General features: G+C 40.9%; 1 protein-coding gene across 2 annotated transcripts in view; it reads right to left on the bottom strand.

Moving 5' to 3' along the window:
- SNAP25 (synaptosome associated protein 25) overlaps positions 1–20,787 on the bottom strand; it is an 87,488-nt gene that overhangs the window by 17,681 nt on the left and 49,020 nt on the right. For both annotated transcript variants that reach the window (XM_005687812.3, XM_005687813.3), the window contains exons 2-4: positions 15,805–15,939; positions 13,870–13,911; positions 6,677–6,725 (exon numbers count right to left, since the gene is read on the bottom strand). In XM_005687812.3, the coding sequence (XP_005687869.1) occupies positions 6,677–6,725; positions 13,870–13,911; positions 15,805–15,876 (163 nt within the window). In that variant the 5' untranslated portion in view covers positions 15,877–15,939. The remainder of the gene's footprint in view (positions 1–6,676; positions 6,726–13,869; positions 13,912–15,804; positions 15,940–20,787) is intronic.

The raw sequence follows: 20,787 nt of genomic DNA, 5'->3' as shown, positions 1-20,787 counted from the left end.
ATAATGGTCATCTGAGTTAAATTCACCCATTCCAGTCCATTTTAGTTGGCTGATCCCTGGAATGTCAGCGTTCATTCTTGCCATCTCCCTTGACCACTTCTAATTTCCCTTGATTCATGGACCTAACATTCCCAGTTCCTATGCAATATTGCTCTTTACAGCATTGGAATTTACTTCCATCACCAGTCCCATCCACAATTGGTATTGCTTTTGCTTTGACTCCATCTCTTCATTCTTTCTGGAGTTATTTCTCCACTGTAGCATATTAAGCACCTACCGGCCCGGGGAGTTCATCTTTCAGTGTCCTATCTTTCTGCCTTTTCATACTGTTCATGGGGTTCTCAAGGCAGGACTACTGGGGTGGTTTCCCACTCCCTCCTCCAGTGGACCACGTTTGGTCAGACCTCTCCACCATGCTCCATCCGTCTCGGGTGGCCCCACTTGGCATGGCTCATTACGACATGCAGGTGTCTGGTGGGAGATGAAAGTGGTACCTGTGGCAAGATTTCGCCTCCCAGAATTATCAAAGTAAAGGTTTCTCTTGGTGTGTTCACTGTGGGTGGCATTAATTGTAAAGAACGATTTGAAATACTGGTTTCTACATTGCTTCAAAAATCTGAAGTCTCCCAAGTTCATTTGAGTGATCTTCCCTGAATCTTAGTTGCTCTCATTCAACTTGTGAGAGACGAGCAGAGCATCTCTCCTCTGGAGGAGCTCCACCTCCACCAGCCTTCTGGCTTGCTCTGAAGCTCCACATTCTCCCCCCTGGTCAGGACAAGGTTCTTGAAAGTCTGCCCTCATCAGAGAGGAGCGGAAGTGGCTCAGAAGAGTGCTTGAAACCAAGAGGACTGTGGGCAGGTAGGCCCACATTCCCGTATGTGGGTAGAGAGGGCAAATATAGGCTCGACCAATAAGCTGGCACATACAAGGTTATGGCATGCGGACATGCATTCAGGTGCTTGCCCTTCCTAGGGAATTCCTCAAGTTAGTACTTTCAGCAAAACACAGGAGCCCCACTCACTGTGTCTCCAGGGATTAGAAAATAACATAAATAAAAGTAAATTGGTGCACAAGTGTTAGATTTCTGAACCAGAGAATCTGAATGAAAACATACAGGCAGGGTCAGAACCCTATTTCTGAGAGTGGGCTCCTGCCATGGGGTGCAGCTTGTACAGCAAGGATCATAGCAAAGTGGAATTCTGGAGCTATTTCAGAACAGTTGATTCTGAAAACTGTTTTATATCTACCAACATTGGCTGAATGTATCATTATACACAATGTAAGTGAAGAAGAACTAAAAAGCCTCTTGATGAAAGTGAAAGAGGAGAGTGAAAAAGTTGGTTTAAAGCTCAACATTCAGAAAACGAAGATCATGGCATCTGGTCCCATAATTTCATGGGAAATAGATGGGGAAACAGTGGAAACAGTGTCAGACTTTATTTTTGGGGGCTCCAAAATCACTGCAGATGGTGACTGCAGCCATGAAATTAAAAGATGCTTACTCCTTGGAAGGAAAGTTATGACCAACCTAGATAGCATATTCAAAAGCAGAGACATTGCTTTGCCAACAAAGGTCTGTCTAGTCAAGGCTATGGTTTTTCCAGTGGTCATGTATGGATGTGAGAGTTGGACAGTGAAGAAAGCTGAGCTCCGAAGAATTGATGCTTTTGAACTGTGGTGTTGGAGAAGACTCTTGAGAGTCCCTTGGACTGCAAGGAGATCCAACCAGTCCATCCTAAAGGAGATCAGTCCTGGGTGTTCATTGGAAGGACTGATGCTGAAGCTGAAACTTCAGTACTTTGGCCACCTCATGTGAAGAGTTGACTCATTGGAAAAGACTTTGATGCTGGGAGGAATTGGGGGCAGGAGAAGAAGGGGACGACAGAGGATGAGTTGGCTGGATGGCATCACCGACTCAAGGGACGTGAGTTTGAGTGAATTCCAGGAGTTGGTGATGGACAGGGAGGCCTGGCATGCTGCGATTCATGTGTTGCAAAGAGTCAGACACAACTGAGTGACTGAACTGAACTGAAGTCAAATCCTGAAAAAACATCATGGAACAATTTTGTCACAGATATTCTAACGATAACATTCTTTCCTTTTTCTTGTCCCCTCTTAGCATGTGAATGCTATGAAGTCAGGGACTTTTGTCTGTTTTCTTCAGTGTCATGGCACGTACTAGGTACCCCAAATAATATCAATCTTTAGAGTGTAATTGAGTTATGTTTATGAATATGTTTGGAGTATAGGGACTTCACAGCACTTCAGTGATTTCTGTGAAGATATTTCTCAGGAAATGCTTGAAAGCAATCCATATCCTCATTCTATTCTGACATGGACAACAACACCTGAGAGACTATGCAATGCAGTATTCAGGTTTGACTGGCTCCTTACTTCCATAAACTTACTTTCTGACTGTTCTCTGTTTACTCTTGGAGACTGGGAGGGAAATAACATTTTGGATTGGGGAGGTGGTTCCAGTACGTCACACTATATGTTGGGGCAAGAAATTGTTCTTTCTTATTTCTGCCATGATATTTGGATGACTGGTTATTTGTGATGGATCCACCAATGGCAGGATGCTTAGGGATCTAAGTTTAGATATCGTTTCTACTAATAGCTCAGTTGGTAATGAATCCACCTGCAATGCAGGAGGCCCTGGTTTGATTCGTGGGTCGGAAAGACCTGCTGGAGAAGGGATAGGCTACCCATTGCAGTATTCTTGGGCTTCCCTTGTGGCTCATCTGGTGAAGGATCCGCCTGCAATGGAGACCTAGGTTTGATCCCTGTGTTGGGAAGATCCCCTGGAGAACGAAAGGCTACCCACTCCAGTATTCTGGCCTGGAGAACTCCATGGACTGTATAGTCCATGGGGTCACAAAGAATCAGACACGACCGAGCAACTGTCACTTTCTACTAATATTACTTAAGTAAAGCAGCATGGGGCCATTAGAATCGTCAGTCTAGTAAGAAAAAAATAGACGAACAGGAAGACTGAAGGTATAAGCCTTCATGAGTGTATCCAGTTACAGACGCTGAGTATATGATTTTAATTTTCCTGAGCACTGATGAACATATGGTAATTAATTTAAATAAATTCAAATAGTCACTTGACTAGTGGCTACCATTTTGGACAATAGCAGCTTTAGTCATTCATAAGAGAGATTGGTGAGGGGACTTTAGCAAGAGGGATGTTTTCACCAATGCTCTCTTGTAGGGCCATGAACCATTTAGAAATGTTGGCAGACTCTCTGGATGACAGTTTACTTTGCCTTTACTCTGCCAGGCACTGGCCAAAGATTTCACTGTCTAGTTTGGAGTTTTTCCCATTGGATTTTCCCAAGAGCCACATTTTCAGCATCTAAACAAACATATAACCCAGCAAAAACCAACAAAGGGGACAAGAGATATGGAAGTGAAAGTCTGAGTCATCCCAAATTAGAGGTAAGGGTATTTCGGGGGATTTCGTTCATAGAACAGAAAAATCCCAGGACGCAGTACATTTCCAGGGCCGGCTGCCATGCTCAGTGTTCCACGGCCTCCGGATTCCTGAGCATGAAACAAGAATCCAGTAGGGGATTTCTGAGTTCAAGCATTTAGCAGGGCAACCTGGAATGGCTCTTTAGGAGGATGACTGTTTCTTGAGACTTCTGTGCAGCTGAAGGGGAGAAGCAGTCAACACTTTTGGTGTTCAGGCAAAGATAAAATTAGTAGAGCATAAATTGGAGAGAAATTTTAAAGCAGTTACTGATCTAAACAACTAAACACAGCATATACAGCATTCAAATGCATTTACAATGGCAGAGAAGATAGTTGTTGACTCATTTAAAAAGATCCTAATCTCTTCTTACAGTATAAATGGAACATACACCACTTAAGACCAGGCAGAAGCCACCTACTTTTGAATGTTTACAGTTGTGTGTTTCTCATCTGTATCAATTATCCATCATGCATCTGGTAAAACCCAGGTTATCCTAGGAAATATGTTCAACAGAGAATTTAGCCATGCAGCCATAATTGAAATGTCTTAGCTGAGAACATTAATTGTCTTGCAGGGAATATCTGCACTTTTGCTTTGTTTCTCTGAGAATAATATAAAGATATTCTTGGGAATCATTTATGTTTAAGAATAATTTGCTTTTGCATTTGTTTGGAGATTTTGGCAAATTTTGTCTCTAGATTTTCCTCATCAAAGTACAATGTAATTTGCAACTCAATATCTTACTGTGTTTTTTTACTTCAGATTTTATGTACTATTTTTCATGTCTTTATGTCAAAGCTTTATAGTTAGGGGTAAAATGGCATTATCCTGAACCTTTTTCAAATCTTTCTTTCTATTGCAATGCTTCTTTTTCTACCCCTTTCATATGCAAATCATTAACTACAGAGAGTTAATAAGGTAGACCTCTATATTTCTTGAGTGTATATGTATCAATTTAGCACTAGAAATGAAGTACTACTCTTCTATATGGGCACATGTTGCCTAATTAAATGCAATTCTTAAAAAATCGCAGTGACAGTGCATCCTGAGTTTCAAAGTCTGGGACATTGCTATATGGATCAAGTCAGCAAGTCTTAAAATTTATAGCAAATTCATCTGAGGAGTTCTGAAGACTGCTCTAGCTATTGTAATCCCTTCAAAATACAACTCTACTATACTTCATTATTTTTGTATTAATTTTGCAATTTACTTTTTTTTTTTTAAATGAGAGGGTAAGTGTTGGGATTGATGTTCATTGTTTTTTTAAAAGAACTTTTCTCTTGATTTTAAAAAACTGGTTAGTGTATGTTTATTGGAAAAATTTAATACAAATAAATAATATAGAAACAAATGTCTTTACTGACAGCCATGAGGGTATACTCAGATCTCCTTCCAAGAGGGACCCTTCAGTTAGCAGACACCTCCAGCTGTGGCATCTCTATGATCTCCCATATTTACATGGAGGCCACGCCCTCTCTGGGATGCTCCCAGCCAATGACTGAGCATGATTTACTAGCTTGGGGGCAATCCTGCCCAGCATGGGGTTGCCTCACCGGGTTGTCTTTGCTCCTGGGCTGCGCATCAGTCTGGCTGAGACTTTCTCAGAGCAGCATTGCAGTATGAGATTCCTACCCAAGCCTCCACCCATACTCTCCCCTCTCAAAAGTGTCAGGCCCACATCACAGAAAACTCTCCCTGCCTACTTCTGCTCATCTCCTCTTCACCAATCTACTTCTAATTGATTCCTAGCAGTTGTTTCTCAGAGGACCGCTAAGAGTAGTTCAGTCCCTCCCAGTCCCTGCCCCAACTGCTCAGAGGTCAGTAAATAAAGATTTATATTATATATTGCAATGGTTGCGACACTTTATGCAGAATTTTTTCATGGCCATACCATATTGATGTGGTTGGCCTCTTCACTGCTGGACACTTAGGTTGTTTCCAGTTTTACAGTATTATAGGTAAGGCATGTTTATTTTTCTTCACAGATTTGTCAGTGAATATCTGCAGCATCTAATTCTAGGAGTGGAATATCTTGGTCAAAAGATGGGTGCACATCAAAATGTGTGTATATTATCAAATTACTCTCAAACGTTTGTATCAATCAACAATGCCCGCATGTAGACTGAGGATTTGTTTTCCTGACATAGTCACAGTATTGATTATTATCAGTTAAAAAAAGTTGTGCCAGTCAGCTAAAGAGTGGCATCTTATTACTGTTGTTGCGTAAAGCATAGTTTCATACATCTACATGTAAGCTGATGATTTACATATTAAGGCAATTTTCCTCTCAATTTGAGATTTATTCCCAGAGTTTGTTTATGATGTTCCATGTTTTAAATAAATGTTACCTTTTTATCTTTGACATTTAAAAATTTCTCATGATTGCTGAGAGTTTTCTATTGCCGACATTAAATACAAATAAAGAGAAAATATTTCTGCCAAGTCTGTTTGTTATGATAAGAATTTGGAATGGAATCAGGCAACTAACTTCTAGCTAGAATTAAAGCATCTCTGAATGACTAGACAAATAAGTCAAAGGGAAAAATGTTAGTACTCCCTTCTAGATTCCACTGTAGACTATAAAGACGCTATACTAAAATGCTGTTACTCTGATTTTCACTGCCTCTATTTTTATAATTAAATGAAAAAGTTCAAATGTTTTAAGTGGTTCAATTTTCCATTTTCCAATGATTTCCCTCAGTTTATGATCTGTTAAAAAAGCTTCTAGATATTTAAGGAACTCTCATAATGACTTATAAATCAAAACAGCCAGATGCTGAATTAGGATGGTCAAAATAAATGGACAACATGGTACATGATTCTCTCACTCTATGTGGGAATCATTAGAAGAACACCAAATTTATAGGAAATATTGGGGCTAAGTGGGAGAATCCCCAAACTGTCCAAAATATTATCATTTAAAAAATCCAAACAAATGACTTTTGCCTTCAAAATTCTTTTACCCCAACACATATAACAGGGAGTGTAGTACCATTATTCAACCATGAAGACATTTCTATACATATACCAATTTCTTTAAGAGAGAAAGGAACAAAAAAATAAGATGAAAACCAGAACTCTTACACTTCTATATGTGCATAACACATGCAATGACCACCTGTGGATGCACAAATCATTTTTAAATGCATTTTATTCAGAGGAGGAATTGTTCTTACTGAAGAAATCTGAACTTACCTCCTTGTTCATCCAACATAACCAAAGTCCTGATACCAGCATCTTTACTCTACATTCCAATAATGGTAGCAAAGTGGAAAAAGAGTTAGAGAGAGAGAAAAGAGAGAAAGAGAAATCAGTAAGGGGACAATTAGCCCTAGAAATGGAAAATGAAGAAGGATCAAAGGAAAAAGAGGAAGGAAACATGGCAAAGAACCTTAGGGGCTGGGGAGGGACTCAGGAGTGGGTCACTTATGGACCTGATCATTCAGCGATTCTCAGATAGAAGAGGGGATACAGCTCAGTCTCCAAGGGGTAAGATTGGGGTTGGGGTTTGACATGGACTTGGAATATACACATATAATATCACACTATGATTCTATACCTGGAAAATAAAATGCCTATCATTTTGGTAACACCAACCACAGAAAGAAAATTCTTTCAAAATCTTTGAGACTAACACTTCTCTGGCTTGATGCATCAGAAAGTTTCCATCAGCAAATTGGTGAAGGGTGGTCCACTGGGAAGATGTGTGTGGAATCTTGTGTGGGAGATGGGGTGAGATTTTTAGGGTTATCAAAAGAGATGACTGCATCACAAAGGTTGAGAAATACAGCTCAAAAAGAAATTCAATCTTCCATTTATTTTTCTCTATGGAGAGGTTTTCTACAAGATTTAGAAAAGGGGTTGAAAGATGAGAGATAAGGGCTTTTTCTAATGAAATCTAAAATTCTGCACAACAATATAGTGTGAGAAAATAATTCATCCACAAGTTTTCCTGCAGTTTTTCGGGTCAGGAGAAGTCTATAAAAGGCACCCACACCTCACTCCTTATGATCTCAATATGTCCAACAGCCCTGAACTATTTGGTGGAGGGAAGTGGGAGTTGGTGGTGGGTGGGAAAAGGAGCAGAGATATTTGTATTGCTCATACTTAGGAATCATCATTTCCAGGAATTCTAACTAGTTAAGTAAAGACCTTCCATTTCACAGGGTGACTGTTGATAGGTATTAAATGGTACTGCTTATAGTTTGGATTAATTGGTTTTCCAAGGAACACTCATGGCAGCCCTGAGAATAAATTCTAAAATAACACATCTCTCATGGCTCCTTTTATTTTCTGCTGGTTTATAGTAAACTAGGAGAGAGAGAGATGTTACTGGAGGTCAACAGAAGGTTTGGATTGTTGTTTTTGTTTGAATAGTTCTTCAATGATTCAATTTCAATAGAATTAAAACAATGAAAATTATTTCTGTGAGCTTTTATAAACTCACCATTTCAGAAAATGTGTGCAGTTAACTTTCCCAGACAGAAAAGACTATTTTGCTTTAAAAAAATTTTTGAATGAAAGATTCTTAAAAGTGCTGTATAATTTTCACAAGGTTCACACGCCTGATTTCATATATCTCATAAAAGCCCCTTTTCCTCCTATCCCTATACAACCCCTTCCTTTTTCTCACTGGCAACCACTAGTTTGTTCTCTGCATCTGTGAGTCTGCTTCTTTTTTGTTCTAGTCACTAGTTTGTTGTGTATTTAGATTTCACATAAAAGTGATATCATACAGTATTTGTCTTTCTCTGTCTTATTTCACTTAGCATAATACCCTCCAAGTCCATCCATGTTGCTGCAAATGGCAAAATGTCATTCTTTTTTATGACAAATAGTGTTCTGTTATGTATATATATACCATAGCTTCTTTATCCATTTATCTGTTGATGGACACTTAGGTCATTTCCATATCTTGGCAACTGTAAATAATGCTGCTATGAACACTGGGGGGCATGTATCTTTCTGAACTAGTGTTTGAACACATTTTGATAAACTAGCTGCCAATTCAGGATATAGTTTTGAGAGTAATGGCTCAGTGTGACTTCAAGAGTCATTGACAGCACAGATTCTGAAGCTAGACTCTGCCCTGGAATCCTGGTGATTTTCTTTCCTGGCTATGGGTCCTTGGGTAAGGGTCTTAATTGTTCTCGGCCTCAGTTCTCTCATTTATAATATAGTGATCATAATAGTTCGTATCTTACTGAGTTGTTACTTGAATTCAATGAATTAATAGTCAGCATGTGCTAGAACAGTGCCTGGCCGATAGTTAGCATTACAATCGGGTTACTAAAATAAACATCTTCACAAACTGCATCTATAGCAGGATATCTGGGCAAACTAAAATATCATCATTACCAACTACCGTAAGAAGCTTCTAGATCACTGCTTCTCAAACTTTGATGTGCATGTGAATCCCCTGCATAGGAAACATCTTATTAAAATATAGATCCTGATTCAGTAGGACTGGGATAGAGCCAAATATTTTGCATTTTGAGCAAGATCATCAATGCTGGCTGGTGCAAGGACGTACACTAGCAGCAAGATTCTAGACCCCAGAAGATACTTCAAAACCTCGTTCTTCAATGCACTATAAATGGAAATTCATCTACACACTTTAACAGGGGTTTTCCTTGTAACTCAGATGGTAAAGAATCTGCCTGCAGTGCAGGAGACCTGGGTTCAATTCCTGGGTCGGGAAGATCCCTTGGAGAAGGAAATGGCAACCCACTCCAGTACTCTTGCCTGGAGAATCCCACGGACAGAGCAGCCTGGCGGACTACTTTAATTTCTGTGCCCCTTTTCTGAATATTTTAGCCATTGCATATGAGAAGAAATTTTAAGAAGCAGATGGCTCATTCAGACATACAGATGTGATAATGCAAGTTCTGGTGAGGACAGGGTCATCTTAGGGAGCATCTTCTTTTGTGAGGACTCAACTCAAGGTCATGTATGAGATCTCTGTTCCATTCTATTGGGGACAGAGGGTGGGCAACAGATGAATGATTTCAGTTTAGTCAACCCAGCTCTCAGCTGTGGACCCTTTTGGCTCTACTCATTTATTTTATATGAAGCCCTGCAAGTATAATTTCCTCTTTGTTCAATTTAGTGCTCAATATTTCATTGTTGGAATGATTCACTGAACAATCCAGATATGCCCCAATTTGGGAGAACAGAAGCAGTGAGCACAGATCTGAAAGTTAGGAATACTAGATTGTGTTAACTCAGCCAGCAACTGAGATTGGGGAACAGTCACTTGACCTTTGTAGATGCTTCCCCATGTTTTCTTTAAAAAAATTTTTTTTAATTAACTTATTTTAATTGGAGGGTAATCACTTTACAATACCGTGGTGGTTTTTGCCATGCATCGACATGAGTCAGCCATGGGTGCACATGTATCTCTGCACCCTGAAGCCCCCTCCCACCTCCCTCCCCATCCCATCCCTCTTGGTTGTCCCAGAGCATGGGCTTTGAGTGCCCTGCTTCATGCAACGCACTTGCACTGGTCTAGTCAATGGCAAGCCACTCCACTGCTCTTGCCTAGAAAATCCCATGGATAGGGGAGCCTGGTAGGCTGCAGTCCATGAGGTTACTACGAGTGGGACACGACTGAGCGACTTCACTTTCACTTTTCACTTTTCACTTTCACACATTGGAGAAGGAAATGGCAACCCACTCCAGGGTTCTTGTCTGGAGAATCCTAGGGATGAGGGAGCCTGGTGGGCTACCATCTATGGGGTCACACAGAGTCGGACACATCTGAAGCAACTTAGCAGCAGCAGCAGCAGCAGATGCTTCCCCATGTTTCAGACAAGGACAGAGATGCTAAATAAAACTGGGAAGTTCCTAGGTTGGTTCATTCACTCATTTGTTCATTCACTAAATGGTTATTAGGCTTCTACTCTGCCCCTGGAACTAAGGTAAGGGCCAGACAAATACATGCCTGAGAAGACGAGTATTATGTTTTAATAGCAAGGAGGGAGAGGAGATGATTCTATATTTGTCTTAGTTCAATTCTTGGTTCCTGTTTGAGATTCCTGGGAAACCGGTCTACCTACTAACAGGGGTAGTTGGAGATGTCAGGGACTTCTTTTTTTTATTTCTTTTTATTTACCTTTTATTTCTCTGTCTTACTTTTCCCTTGCTGATGAACTAAGACAATGTTTATAGAACATTTTAAAGTCTTTCTTTTGTCATCCTGAAATGCTTTCTCCAAAGTCCAATACACCTGAGCTAAAACTAGGCCAGTCCTGGTACTCTCTCAATCGCTAGAGTTCCAAAACACCCTCCCATCTGTCTACCTGAAAATAATTGTGCAGCCTGATCTTCCCCTTCAGTAGAAAGTATGGCATAATAAAGACATAGCTTAAGAATACTTACTTTCTTCTTGTGGCCAAAGTGTTTCAAAAGATAAGTGGGAATGAAAAGAAAAGTGCTAAAACACCCATCAATGTTGGGGAGCCCTCAGTAACCACCACGGCATGAGGCTGTGTGGGGCTTTAGGATCAGCCTGCCCTACAGCAGCTTGGCTTTTCCTGGTTTAGTTTCATGGCCCAAGGCATGAACGTGTAGACACCGTTCCCTGCAGATAGTTTTATGACTCTCCCTCTAGAATTCACTGTCCCCTCCTTTATGCTCCCAAGGCAGGTGGAGTCTTGACTTTGGAGAACTATTTTCATCAGTTTTCCTGCATGACATCCATTTTTATCTTCCACCCCCAGAGTCAGGCATTCCATAAATACTTGTTGAAATGCATCCATCAAAACAGCCAGTTCCCAACTCAGCCTAAGAACCAAGTGCTATGTGATTTTCAATCTTTTTATGTGTATATGGTATTCAGCTTTTCTGAACTTTCTCCACTGACCTCCGTGTGACTTGACATTGTCCTTGATAGGCTCACGGTAGCTTCTATTAAAAAGTAAGCCTCCATGCTTCCACTCTGTTGTAAACTTAAGTCCATGAGGGATGGCACAAAGTCCTATATTCCACTGAAAGTGGAACTGTTTACCTCAGGGAGACTTCACAAGCTGAGTAACCTTTCCTGTCTTTAAGATTGAATTTCAATAAGCATTCAGCTCAATTCAAATTATATGGCACTGATGTATTTTGGGATCATGGGCAAGATCCTGGTACTTCAATGCTCGAATTTTCCTAATGATTTCTGTCCTTGATGAATATTTAATGCTGATTCTCTTTAAAGAGAATTTCCTTCTTGATTGAAAAGCAGAATATCATCTGACTAGCCAATGCCCTAGACATAAGAGGCATCTGACCATCAATATAAAATAACCCAGGAGGATATAAGAGCAATCAATCTAGTCTCATTATGCCTTGCTCATAACTTCCTAAGGATCGAAAGTCTAATAACCTCCTCTCTCTCATTAGAGGTAGGAAATAGCATCCATCTGCTTTATCCCCTGATCTAAGATGCAACTTTATGCTTGGCAGAAACACTTAGGAGAAACAAAAATGTATGATTTGAGAATCCTACTTCAATCAATAAAGCTTTTGAGATGTTTTCCTCCAGAATAAATTAGAGAATTAGAGCAGATGTTTCTTTTCCAAGACTGGCCAACACTGCCTGCAATTTAAGAAGACACACAAAAGAGAAGTGTGCACAGCCCAAAGACTCAGGTTGGGGAGGGGCGGGGGGAAAGGTGTATTGGATACATTTCTCTATCACGTCACGTTCTAGGCAGTGTTCCAACATTGCACAGGAGGGCAAACTGGTGATAGTTTCTGTAGATTAGAAATTCGCTTCACACGTGCATACACACACATTAAATATGAGCTTGGAGGCCACAGTTGAAGGTCATACAGATGTATCCCTATATATCAAGATAATGACATCAGCTGACTTCCAAGCTCTCTTCCTCCCAGTCACCGTGATAGCTCACGTGGGAATGTTACTGAGATTTATTCCTTTCACTTGTTCTCAGAACAGGTTGAGGGGAAACACGTTTATTCGGAAAGCCTTGCCAGAACTCTTAGATTTAGTTTATCTGCTTCCTTCTTGGTCCTCAAGTATTTCCGCATGAATGGTGTTCCCAGGATGGAGCAAAGAAAACATTTCTCTTCATTAAGAGAGTGAAGGTTGCCTCCTTGTGTGTCTGCCAAGGGCCCCTGGCCCCTGGCTGGCCTGCCTTCCTGTGGGACCAATTTTTGTTACACTGTAGGCTCACACTATCATTTTTCATGACAACAGATTTTGTTTAGCAGTCCGCCCCCACCCTTCCGGGGGTCCTCCAAGTTCTTGGCTGCCGCCTTCTCCTCCCCTTCCTGTGACAAGTCACATTTAGCTTTATTTCATTCTTAGCTGAGAATCTGAAGCTGCAGAAATAAGGGGAAATGGTGGCTTCTATAGTGTGAGAGATGGCTGCCCTTCCCTTTCGCCTTGTAAAATTTATCTTTTCCTCCTTTCATGTCATTGCAGAAGCAATTAACAGTAGCGTGAGGCCAGTAGGCTCATTGAATCATTCTGCTAGAAAACCCCCAAGATCTCTGAAGATGATAACCACACATGAATTCATACGTTGATAAGCATTTTCAAAGCATAGCTAAAACAGCATCTCACTGAATAAAAACGATTAGACTTGTTTTATTCAGTTAAGATAAATATAGCTCATCCCATTCTTTTTCCACTTCATCTCTCCCAGTGGACAAGTTCAATTAATCTATTTATTCTTCCTGGTTGACTGCTGCTCTCCCAAATTGGAATAAGTAGAGTTTATTGCAAATGCCGTTTTGATTCCATTATTGCTATCTGCCCTATTTTACCCATTTAAAAATAGTCAAGGATTCATTAACTGTACCTTGCAAATGAATGTTCAGTCTAGAGTCAGGAATGAAAAAAGAGCTTCTATATTTATATGACTAGACTTAATGCTTCCTTTTATTAAGGAATTTTCCTATTATTTCATGAATTTTAGTTCCTGACTCTAAATCTAACAATTTTTGAAAATATGATGCCTCTATGGAGCCATATTTTTAAAAGTCATACATGTGGCTAAAGTCAGAACAGAAAGCCAAGATTAGATGCAATTTAGAGGCATCAAAATCAGTACAAATGAGGATTTTTATGTGGACAATTCTTTCGTATATTAAAAAAATATCACTCTGATATGTTTTTAAGATTTCTTGGGAGCATTTATTTACTTGGAAATACCATTTTCCTCTGCTTTCCAGACTTAGCTTGGGCTGGAGGGAGAGTGAATACTTTGATGTCTACGTGGCAGCTTAAATACAACAGCTCCTGCCTTATGCAGCTTTCTGGTACCTACGTTCACACTGAAATCAAAGGGACGGTGGCCAAGGGAAAGACAAAGGGCCTAGGCAAAGAATACGTCAGCCAAAGGGAATGTGCATCTTGAAATATGGTCACTCCTTACCTCTTCAACCAGTTGAAGCATACGACGGGTGCTTTCCAGAGACTAAGACAAAAAAACATAAATATTATGAGTGCAGGATCCAGAGGTCGAGGAAGATCAGAAAACTTTCTTCACTTGGGAAACACATAGGGCCATTATCACATGTTCTTTGAAGTTTGTAACAGAAACACAATTTCAATCTCTTTCCTATCAGGCTTTCTACATAATAAGATTCCTTAAAGCAATTACATTAAAGCTGATTGTCATAAAATCAGAACCATATGAAGCTGTTCTTGATATCAAAGACAAAGCAATCTGGAAAAGATAATTTTGCATGTGGAGGAGTCATGAAAAATTATCTCAAATACCCAGAGGACTAATTTTGTTCCCCTGGATGAAGAATATTGAATTTTAAAGACGTTGTTTTTCATGAATTGAGATGAATCTAACATCAAGTTTCTTACAAAGCTCCTACAAACACAATTGGAAGGTCTTATCAGTACAAATTAAGTTGTTGCCCTAGGGTGGAAAAAAAATCAAGCATGTTTGAAATGACTAGCCTACAGGAAACAGCTATAATTATCTCGGTTCTGAGATAAGAAAAAATGAATTCAGCACTGGTCCCTTGGGCATAGTGTGGTCACTTTTTTCTCAGTTCATTTGAAATTATTAGAATTCAGCAACGATTGTGATTTCTCAAAAGCTGTGCTTTTAAGTGACAAACTTATCTGGGACAAGAGTTTTCAGGAACATGAAGCATGTTCACTTTCTGGGAAGAACTGTCAGCAGTCTGCTTTTCGAAATAGAAGAGCTGTAAGCAGTGGTGTGCTGGTAAATGCCTAACAATAGGCTCACCAGAAAAAAAAAAGAGTGTTATTTTAATGATATAAAGGATGAATATAAATGATATAAAGGATGCTATTTATATAATAGCATAAAACTTACCACTAATAATAAAATATATAATACTCTTTATTGCAAATTCCATATAGCCAATGGATTTTCTACAGAAAGCTTTGTTTATTTTGCTGAACTCTTGTGTCCACAGCTAAGCATGAAGACAACAAGTGCAGCTCTGGTATGAACACTGGTTGATATTTTCATTTACATTAATGAATAAAATCAAAGTGAAGGAAGATGTATGTTGCAATTCTATTCATTTGTCAATGATGCAAGCAGCTTCTCTGTTGAAGACAATCATAGTTTTCAAATACTGGAAGATTTGCTCAGTTGTTTTTTTGTGTGTCTGTGTGTTTTATAGTGTAATGGCTGTGGATGTTCATCCTTCAAAATTTAACCTGTTATTAATATTTTTCCACTTTTTTAAGTCTAGAGGATCAACAAAACAATAGGTCAAGTCCCGATTTGTAGTGTTTGCAGATTCCATGGTCTAAATATTTTTTGCTCTGATTTCTAAGTGCACCATGGTGTCACACTTGGGAAGGTTCAACGGTCACATACTGGTAGACTATATCCTCACACTACAGATACCGCACATGCCAAGAACTTTGAAAGCATAGATTGTAGTAAAATCATTAGGATGTGATGAGATTTAAGTATTTATTACCTTTAAGTTTAATAGAATCTATTTAATTTCAGTTTATATAATTCAATTTTAATACCAGCTTGCAAATTTCTGGACAATGTAACAACCAGCTTTCAGAAGTGAGCCATTTCCTGCACTCCGCTGGCTGTAAGACATCCAGAGACGTTGCTTTTCTCAGAGGATCTTGACTTCTCTGGATTTCTACAAGTTGGGAGTTTGGGCTCAGTCACTGATCTGCATGTAAGTTTTATAACCAACCCATTCCTGTCTGCAGAGGCCTTAGCTATATAGGAAATCAGTGCTGCTTCTTCTGAAACACGAGAAGAAGCCCTCTCCCCACCTCAGCCTGACTAAAACAGACTACGCGGCTGCCCATCTCTTGCTTGCTTCCTGGGGCTGGGTTCTATCACCTCATCGGCCAGCTGGTCAGCTCTCCGCTGCATCTCCTCCAGCTCATTGCGCATGTCCGCGTCCTCGGCCATGGTAGCACTGTGGGCTGGCGCGGCGCCTGGGTCGGGGCGTCAGGGACGGGTTGGCCACGGAACCTGGAAAGAAGCAGGTTTGACCATATGAGTGTTTGTATGTATACACGCTGTTGTGCCCAACTAGGGGAAGCTCTAAATGGCCCACACTCTCTGTCTCCATGCCTTAGCAATCTTCTGAGTTGGAAGCGGTGCTCAGACAGGAGGGCACAGAATCAAGCCACGCGAGTGCCTCGCTGCCTAGTTCACAGTGGAGCCAGATACCCGTCTACCCATGAAGCACTCTTAAAGATACACACCACCCACGTTTGGAATGGAAGAATGTGGCTCCAGGTTAGAATTCATTTAACCTTGCATTTATTTTTATTTTATTCTCATCAGCTTTATTGAGGCATAATTCGCATACAAAAAATACCACATCTTTGAAGTACACAATTTGAGACATCTTGATACATACTCCCAAGGGAACCATGATCACAGTTAAGAAAATAAACATATCCATCACCCCTAGAAGTTTCCTCTCAGGCCTTTTGTAATCCTACCCATCCACTCACTCCATCACACTGTACCCTGTGACCCACAACTCCCTCCCGGTGCTAAGATAATGGCTTATCTGCCTCCTGTCACTATAAGTGAGTTTGCATTTCCTAGAATTTTATACAAATGGAATGATACAGTATGGACTTTTATTTGAGATATTCTATTGTATTCAGAAGCAAAAGACAGAAGCTCTTTAGTCTCTTTCAGTTATTATCACAGATTGTCGAGAGGGCTTATGTGGGGGGGTGCATAGGAATTTTTCCAAAGAAGAATGGGTCCTTGGTGGTGAAACATGACCTGTGCATTTTTCTGGTTATGCTCTTGAAATCCTGTGTGGTGCAAATTACAGGTAACGAGAGTGTCCCCTCCAGAGCCAATCGGCCCCTTGCTTCCCCTGCCCACCTCTTCCTCCATGTTAGTCACCAGAGTAAGTTCTTATGATATAATGTAGAGTTGTAAATGCTTTGCATTTTAGCATAAGTCTCCATTTTAGAAATTAGGGATCTAGGAAACAGAAATTGGTAGCAATTTTTATACCAAACCACTCCTGAACCTTGAGATGAGCAGAAACAAAATTCCTGAGATCCTCTGTGGCTGGGATCAGCTCTCCAGGATAAGGTGGTGACCTTGTGGAAACACTGAGTACATCGTAGTTTGTAGCTGTGATGTCAGAAAGGCCGAGGTGGACTGTTGGCTCTGGCACTCAGCTGCTGGGTAACTCTGGGCAAATTTATCAATGTCTCTGAGCCCCAGCTTTCTCAACCGGGCCAATAATACCAGTCTCTTTGGCTTCTGGGGAGGGACATATATTATATGAAGTTCTGATCAACCTCATTTGTAAGGATGTGGGAGCTTAGAAATCAGAAAGGCTTGCGCCATCAGAATAAACCTGTAGCCTTTACCAAAAGTAGAATAGGTCTAGTGTTTCTTAATTAGCTTTCGTTTACTGATGGCTGGGTAGGAGGCATGTTGCATGCAGTGCTGAGCACCCACGGAAGCCTGAAACCCGGGGAACCAGCAGAGGGCCTGAGCCTCCAGTCTCCAAGCAGCACCTCTCAAAGGATTTCCATGTGGAGACAAACAAGAGCACCTTCTCCCCTGTTCTCATCTTTGTATTTCTGCTGCCTTGGTGGAGGTAGAAAGAAACCTACCTTTCCTTTAAATAGGCCAGTTTGTTAGAAGGCAGAGGTCTGTGTGCTTTCAGATCTGTAGCATCACACACACACACACACACACGTCTCATGTGTTTCCTTGGCAATCTCCTCTTAAAGTTGCTATTCTCAGCACTTGAAGAACAGCTTCAGGGACCACTAAGCTCAAGCTCATGGTCACCTATAGGGACCTGGCGAATGGGTAGTTGGCACAGTGGCAGCAAAACCATGTGATAGACACCTTTTTTTTTTTTTTCCTAATCACTTTCACGATCCCCACTCCCTAATGCTCCCAGCTCTTGTCTTGCTCTAAAGAGTGGGGTATGTCTGTGACTGGGGGATTGGTGATGCATCTGACAGATCTTAGATGCATAGTGTTTCAAAGCTGAGATAGCAGTGTCCACTCTCCCGGTAAGAATAGGGGGAACGAAAGCACAGAATGAACCTTCAGATCTTCTGTTGGGACGTTTATTGTTGGTATTTGATAAATCGCCCCCAAACCCCCCAAACCCATGCGTATTAGATTCTAAGAGGCAACACCAGAAGAAGCATAATGATACCGATTAGCGGTAATTTCAGTAGCTGAAAGAATGTTAACAGTGAAGTGGCATTTATTACCCAGGTAACACAAAACACTTCACTCAGATTAGCACATAACCTCCATCTTGGGTGTTGCCCAAGCTGCTAGTGTGGCCTCAGCCAGCACAGCCTGTTTAGTAAGTGAGGAAATTAGAAGCAGGGCCTCTCAAATCTGTTCCCTGGGGCTCTGATGTAAAGTCTCTCTCCCAGTCCATTAAAGGCCCAACAGTATCCTATTAATTAGCTCAAATCACTAGTATTTATCAAAGGATCTGGTCCCTAGTAGGTGTTCAGTTTACGTTAAATGGCTTGTTGAATGAACGAATGGACCATTCTGACACCCCTAGGTGGCATTTGATGCTTCCAAGATAGTGATTTTCCAGATGTGGTCCAGAGCGGTACCTCTAAAACTCAATGGGCATCACACTCACCACAAACCTTGTTGAAACAAATTGCTGGTTTTCACTCTCAGAGATTCTGAGTCAGTCAGACAGAGGTAGGGTCCCAGATTCTGCATTTCTATCGAGCATCCTGGAGATGCTGGTGTTGTTGGTCCACGGAATGCACTTCGAGTAGCTCTGCTCCTCAGAACACTCCCCCAGAATGTTAATAAGTGTCCCCAGGTGGGGTGGGCAAGGCCCTGTGGTTGTTTGGAGCTGGAGAAACAGTGGGCTCAACCAGGGGCTTCTGGAAATCATGGTCAAATCCAGATAGCTGCCTGCTTTTATTCTGGCTGTGAGTGAAGGATGGTTTTTACATTTTAAGATGGTTAAAAAGACTTAAAGAAGAAAAATATCTTGTATATGTCTAGTGTCAGGGTCCATAAACAAAGCTTTGCTGGAGCATTTCCACACTCATTTGTTTCCCCACCCTCCATGGTCCTTTTAGGTCACTTTGACAGAGCTGAGTGGTTGCCAGAGACAACAGGGCTCTCAAAAGTGAAAATATTTACTTTCTGCTCTTCTACGGAAAGCAGCTGCTAATCCCTAGGCTAAATAAAGTTAGACAGAAATCCTTAAAGCAGTTCTTGTCCATGGGCACCATATATTTGCCGTATACAGATACAGGCTGTGTGTTTCTCTGTTTGTATTTGTCTGTAGAATCCCCTTTGCCTGGGTCTTCCTGTGATGGGGTTTGTGCCTCCTGGACCACATTTTAAAACAAGAAATGATGCATGGAGTAAAACAGTAATCTAAAAGAGTTTGGGGACTGCAAATCAGATTAATCTGTGATTAATCTGGGATGGGCGCACAGCCCTCATAACGACTCCTAGCTTTCATGACCAGCTGCAGACCAAGGTCCCTAGCCTCAGCTGCAGCACTGGTTTGCGCTGGAGACAGAGATGTCTTGAGGATTTGCCACTGTTGAGCTAATCAGTAGAGTGGGCGGGCTGCAGTTACCCACTGCCGTCAAATGTAGTTTGAAAAGTTCTCATTCTCCTTCTGCATGCAAGTCTATTTGAGACCCACACTGGACACAGGACAGGTGGGCTCTAGAGAAAACCCTTTCTCTGTCATGAACAGGCTTACTTACTTACATGAGTTAGGTTAAGACTGCTTTCTTAATATAGGGTCTGGACTCAAATAAGGGGTTAGGACTCAAGAAGCGCAGGTGAGTGTGGATATGTAGATGTGTGGCTTTGATGTACAAGCTTGACAGAGACATGGATGGCCATTATGCTGGGGTTACCAGCTATCAGGGCAAGGGTCACAGGGCAGGAATGTCATGGAGAAAGTGTAGAGAGTGTACCTTGAGCTAACATCTATTTCTCTTCATGTTTCAAACTTTAATTGAAAAAAAAAAAACCTATATACACCAATATCCATTGGCTGAATTATTACAGAAAGCTGAATTCAACATCTTTGTGTCTCCGCACACTGTTGATCGTTTGAATGAAGCTTCTATAGGACACGTCTCTCTCCTCCTGCAGCTCCTGCGAGGCCAGAATACTGGAGTGGGCAGCCGTTCCCTCCTCCAGGGAATCTTCCCAACCCAGGGACAGAACCCCGGTCTCCTGCATTGCAGGAGGATGCTTTACCAGCTGAGCCACAGGGTGCTTGTTGTTTATCTACTTAATATACAGCAGTGTGTATCTGTTAATCTCAAATTCGTAATTTATTCCTCTCCCCTTACCCCTTTGGTAACTATTAGCTAGTTCTCTATGTCTGTGAGTCTGTTTCTGTTTTTTTTAAATAAGTTTCTATCATTTTTTTTTTTTTAGGTTCCACATAGAAGTGATATCATAGGATATTTGTCTTTGTTTGACTTACTTCACTTAATGTGATCATCTCTGAGTCCATCCATGTTGCTGCAAATGACATTATTTCACTCTTTTTTATGGCTTGAGTAATATTCCATATATATATATGTATACATATATATATATATGAATATTGGAATGCAGTTGACTTTTCAAATTAAGAATTTTTTTCTTTTCTGAGTATATGCCCAGTGGTGGGATTGCTGGATCATATGCTAGTAAAGTAATGCTCAAAATCCTCTAAGCCAGGCTTCAACAATGTGTGGACTGTGAACTTCCAGATGTTCAAGCTGGTTTTAGAAAAGGCAGAGGAGCCAGAGATCAAATTGCCAACATCTGCTGGATCATGGAGGAAGCAAGAGAGTTCCAGAAAAACATCTA

Source organism: Capra hircus, chromosome 13, assembly GCF_001704415.2.
Source record: "Capra hircus breed San Clemente chromosome 13, ASM170441v1, whole genome shotgun sequence".
Classification (NCBI taxonomy): domain Eukaryota; kingdom Metazoa; phylum Chordata; class Mammalia; order Artiodactyla; family Bovidae; genus Capra; species Capra hircus.
Note: the sequence above shows the minus strand (reverse complement) of the source record. Positions and strands in the feature narration are given on the sequence as shown.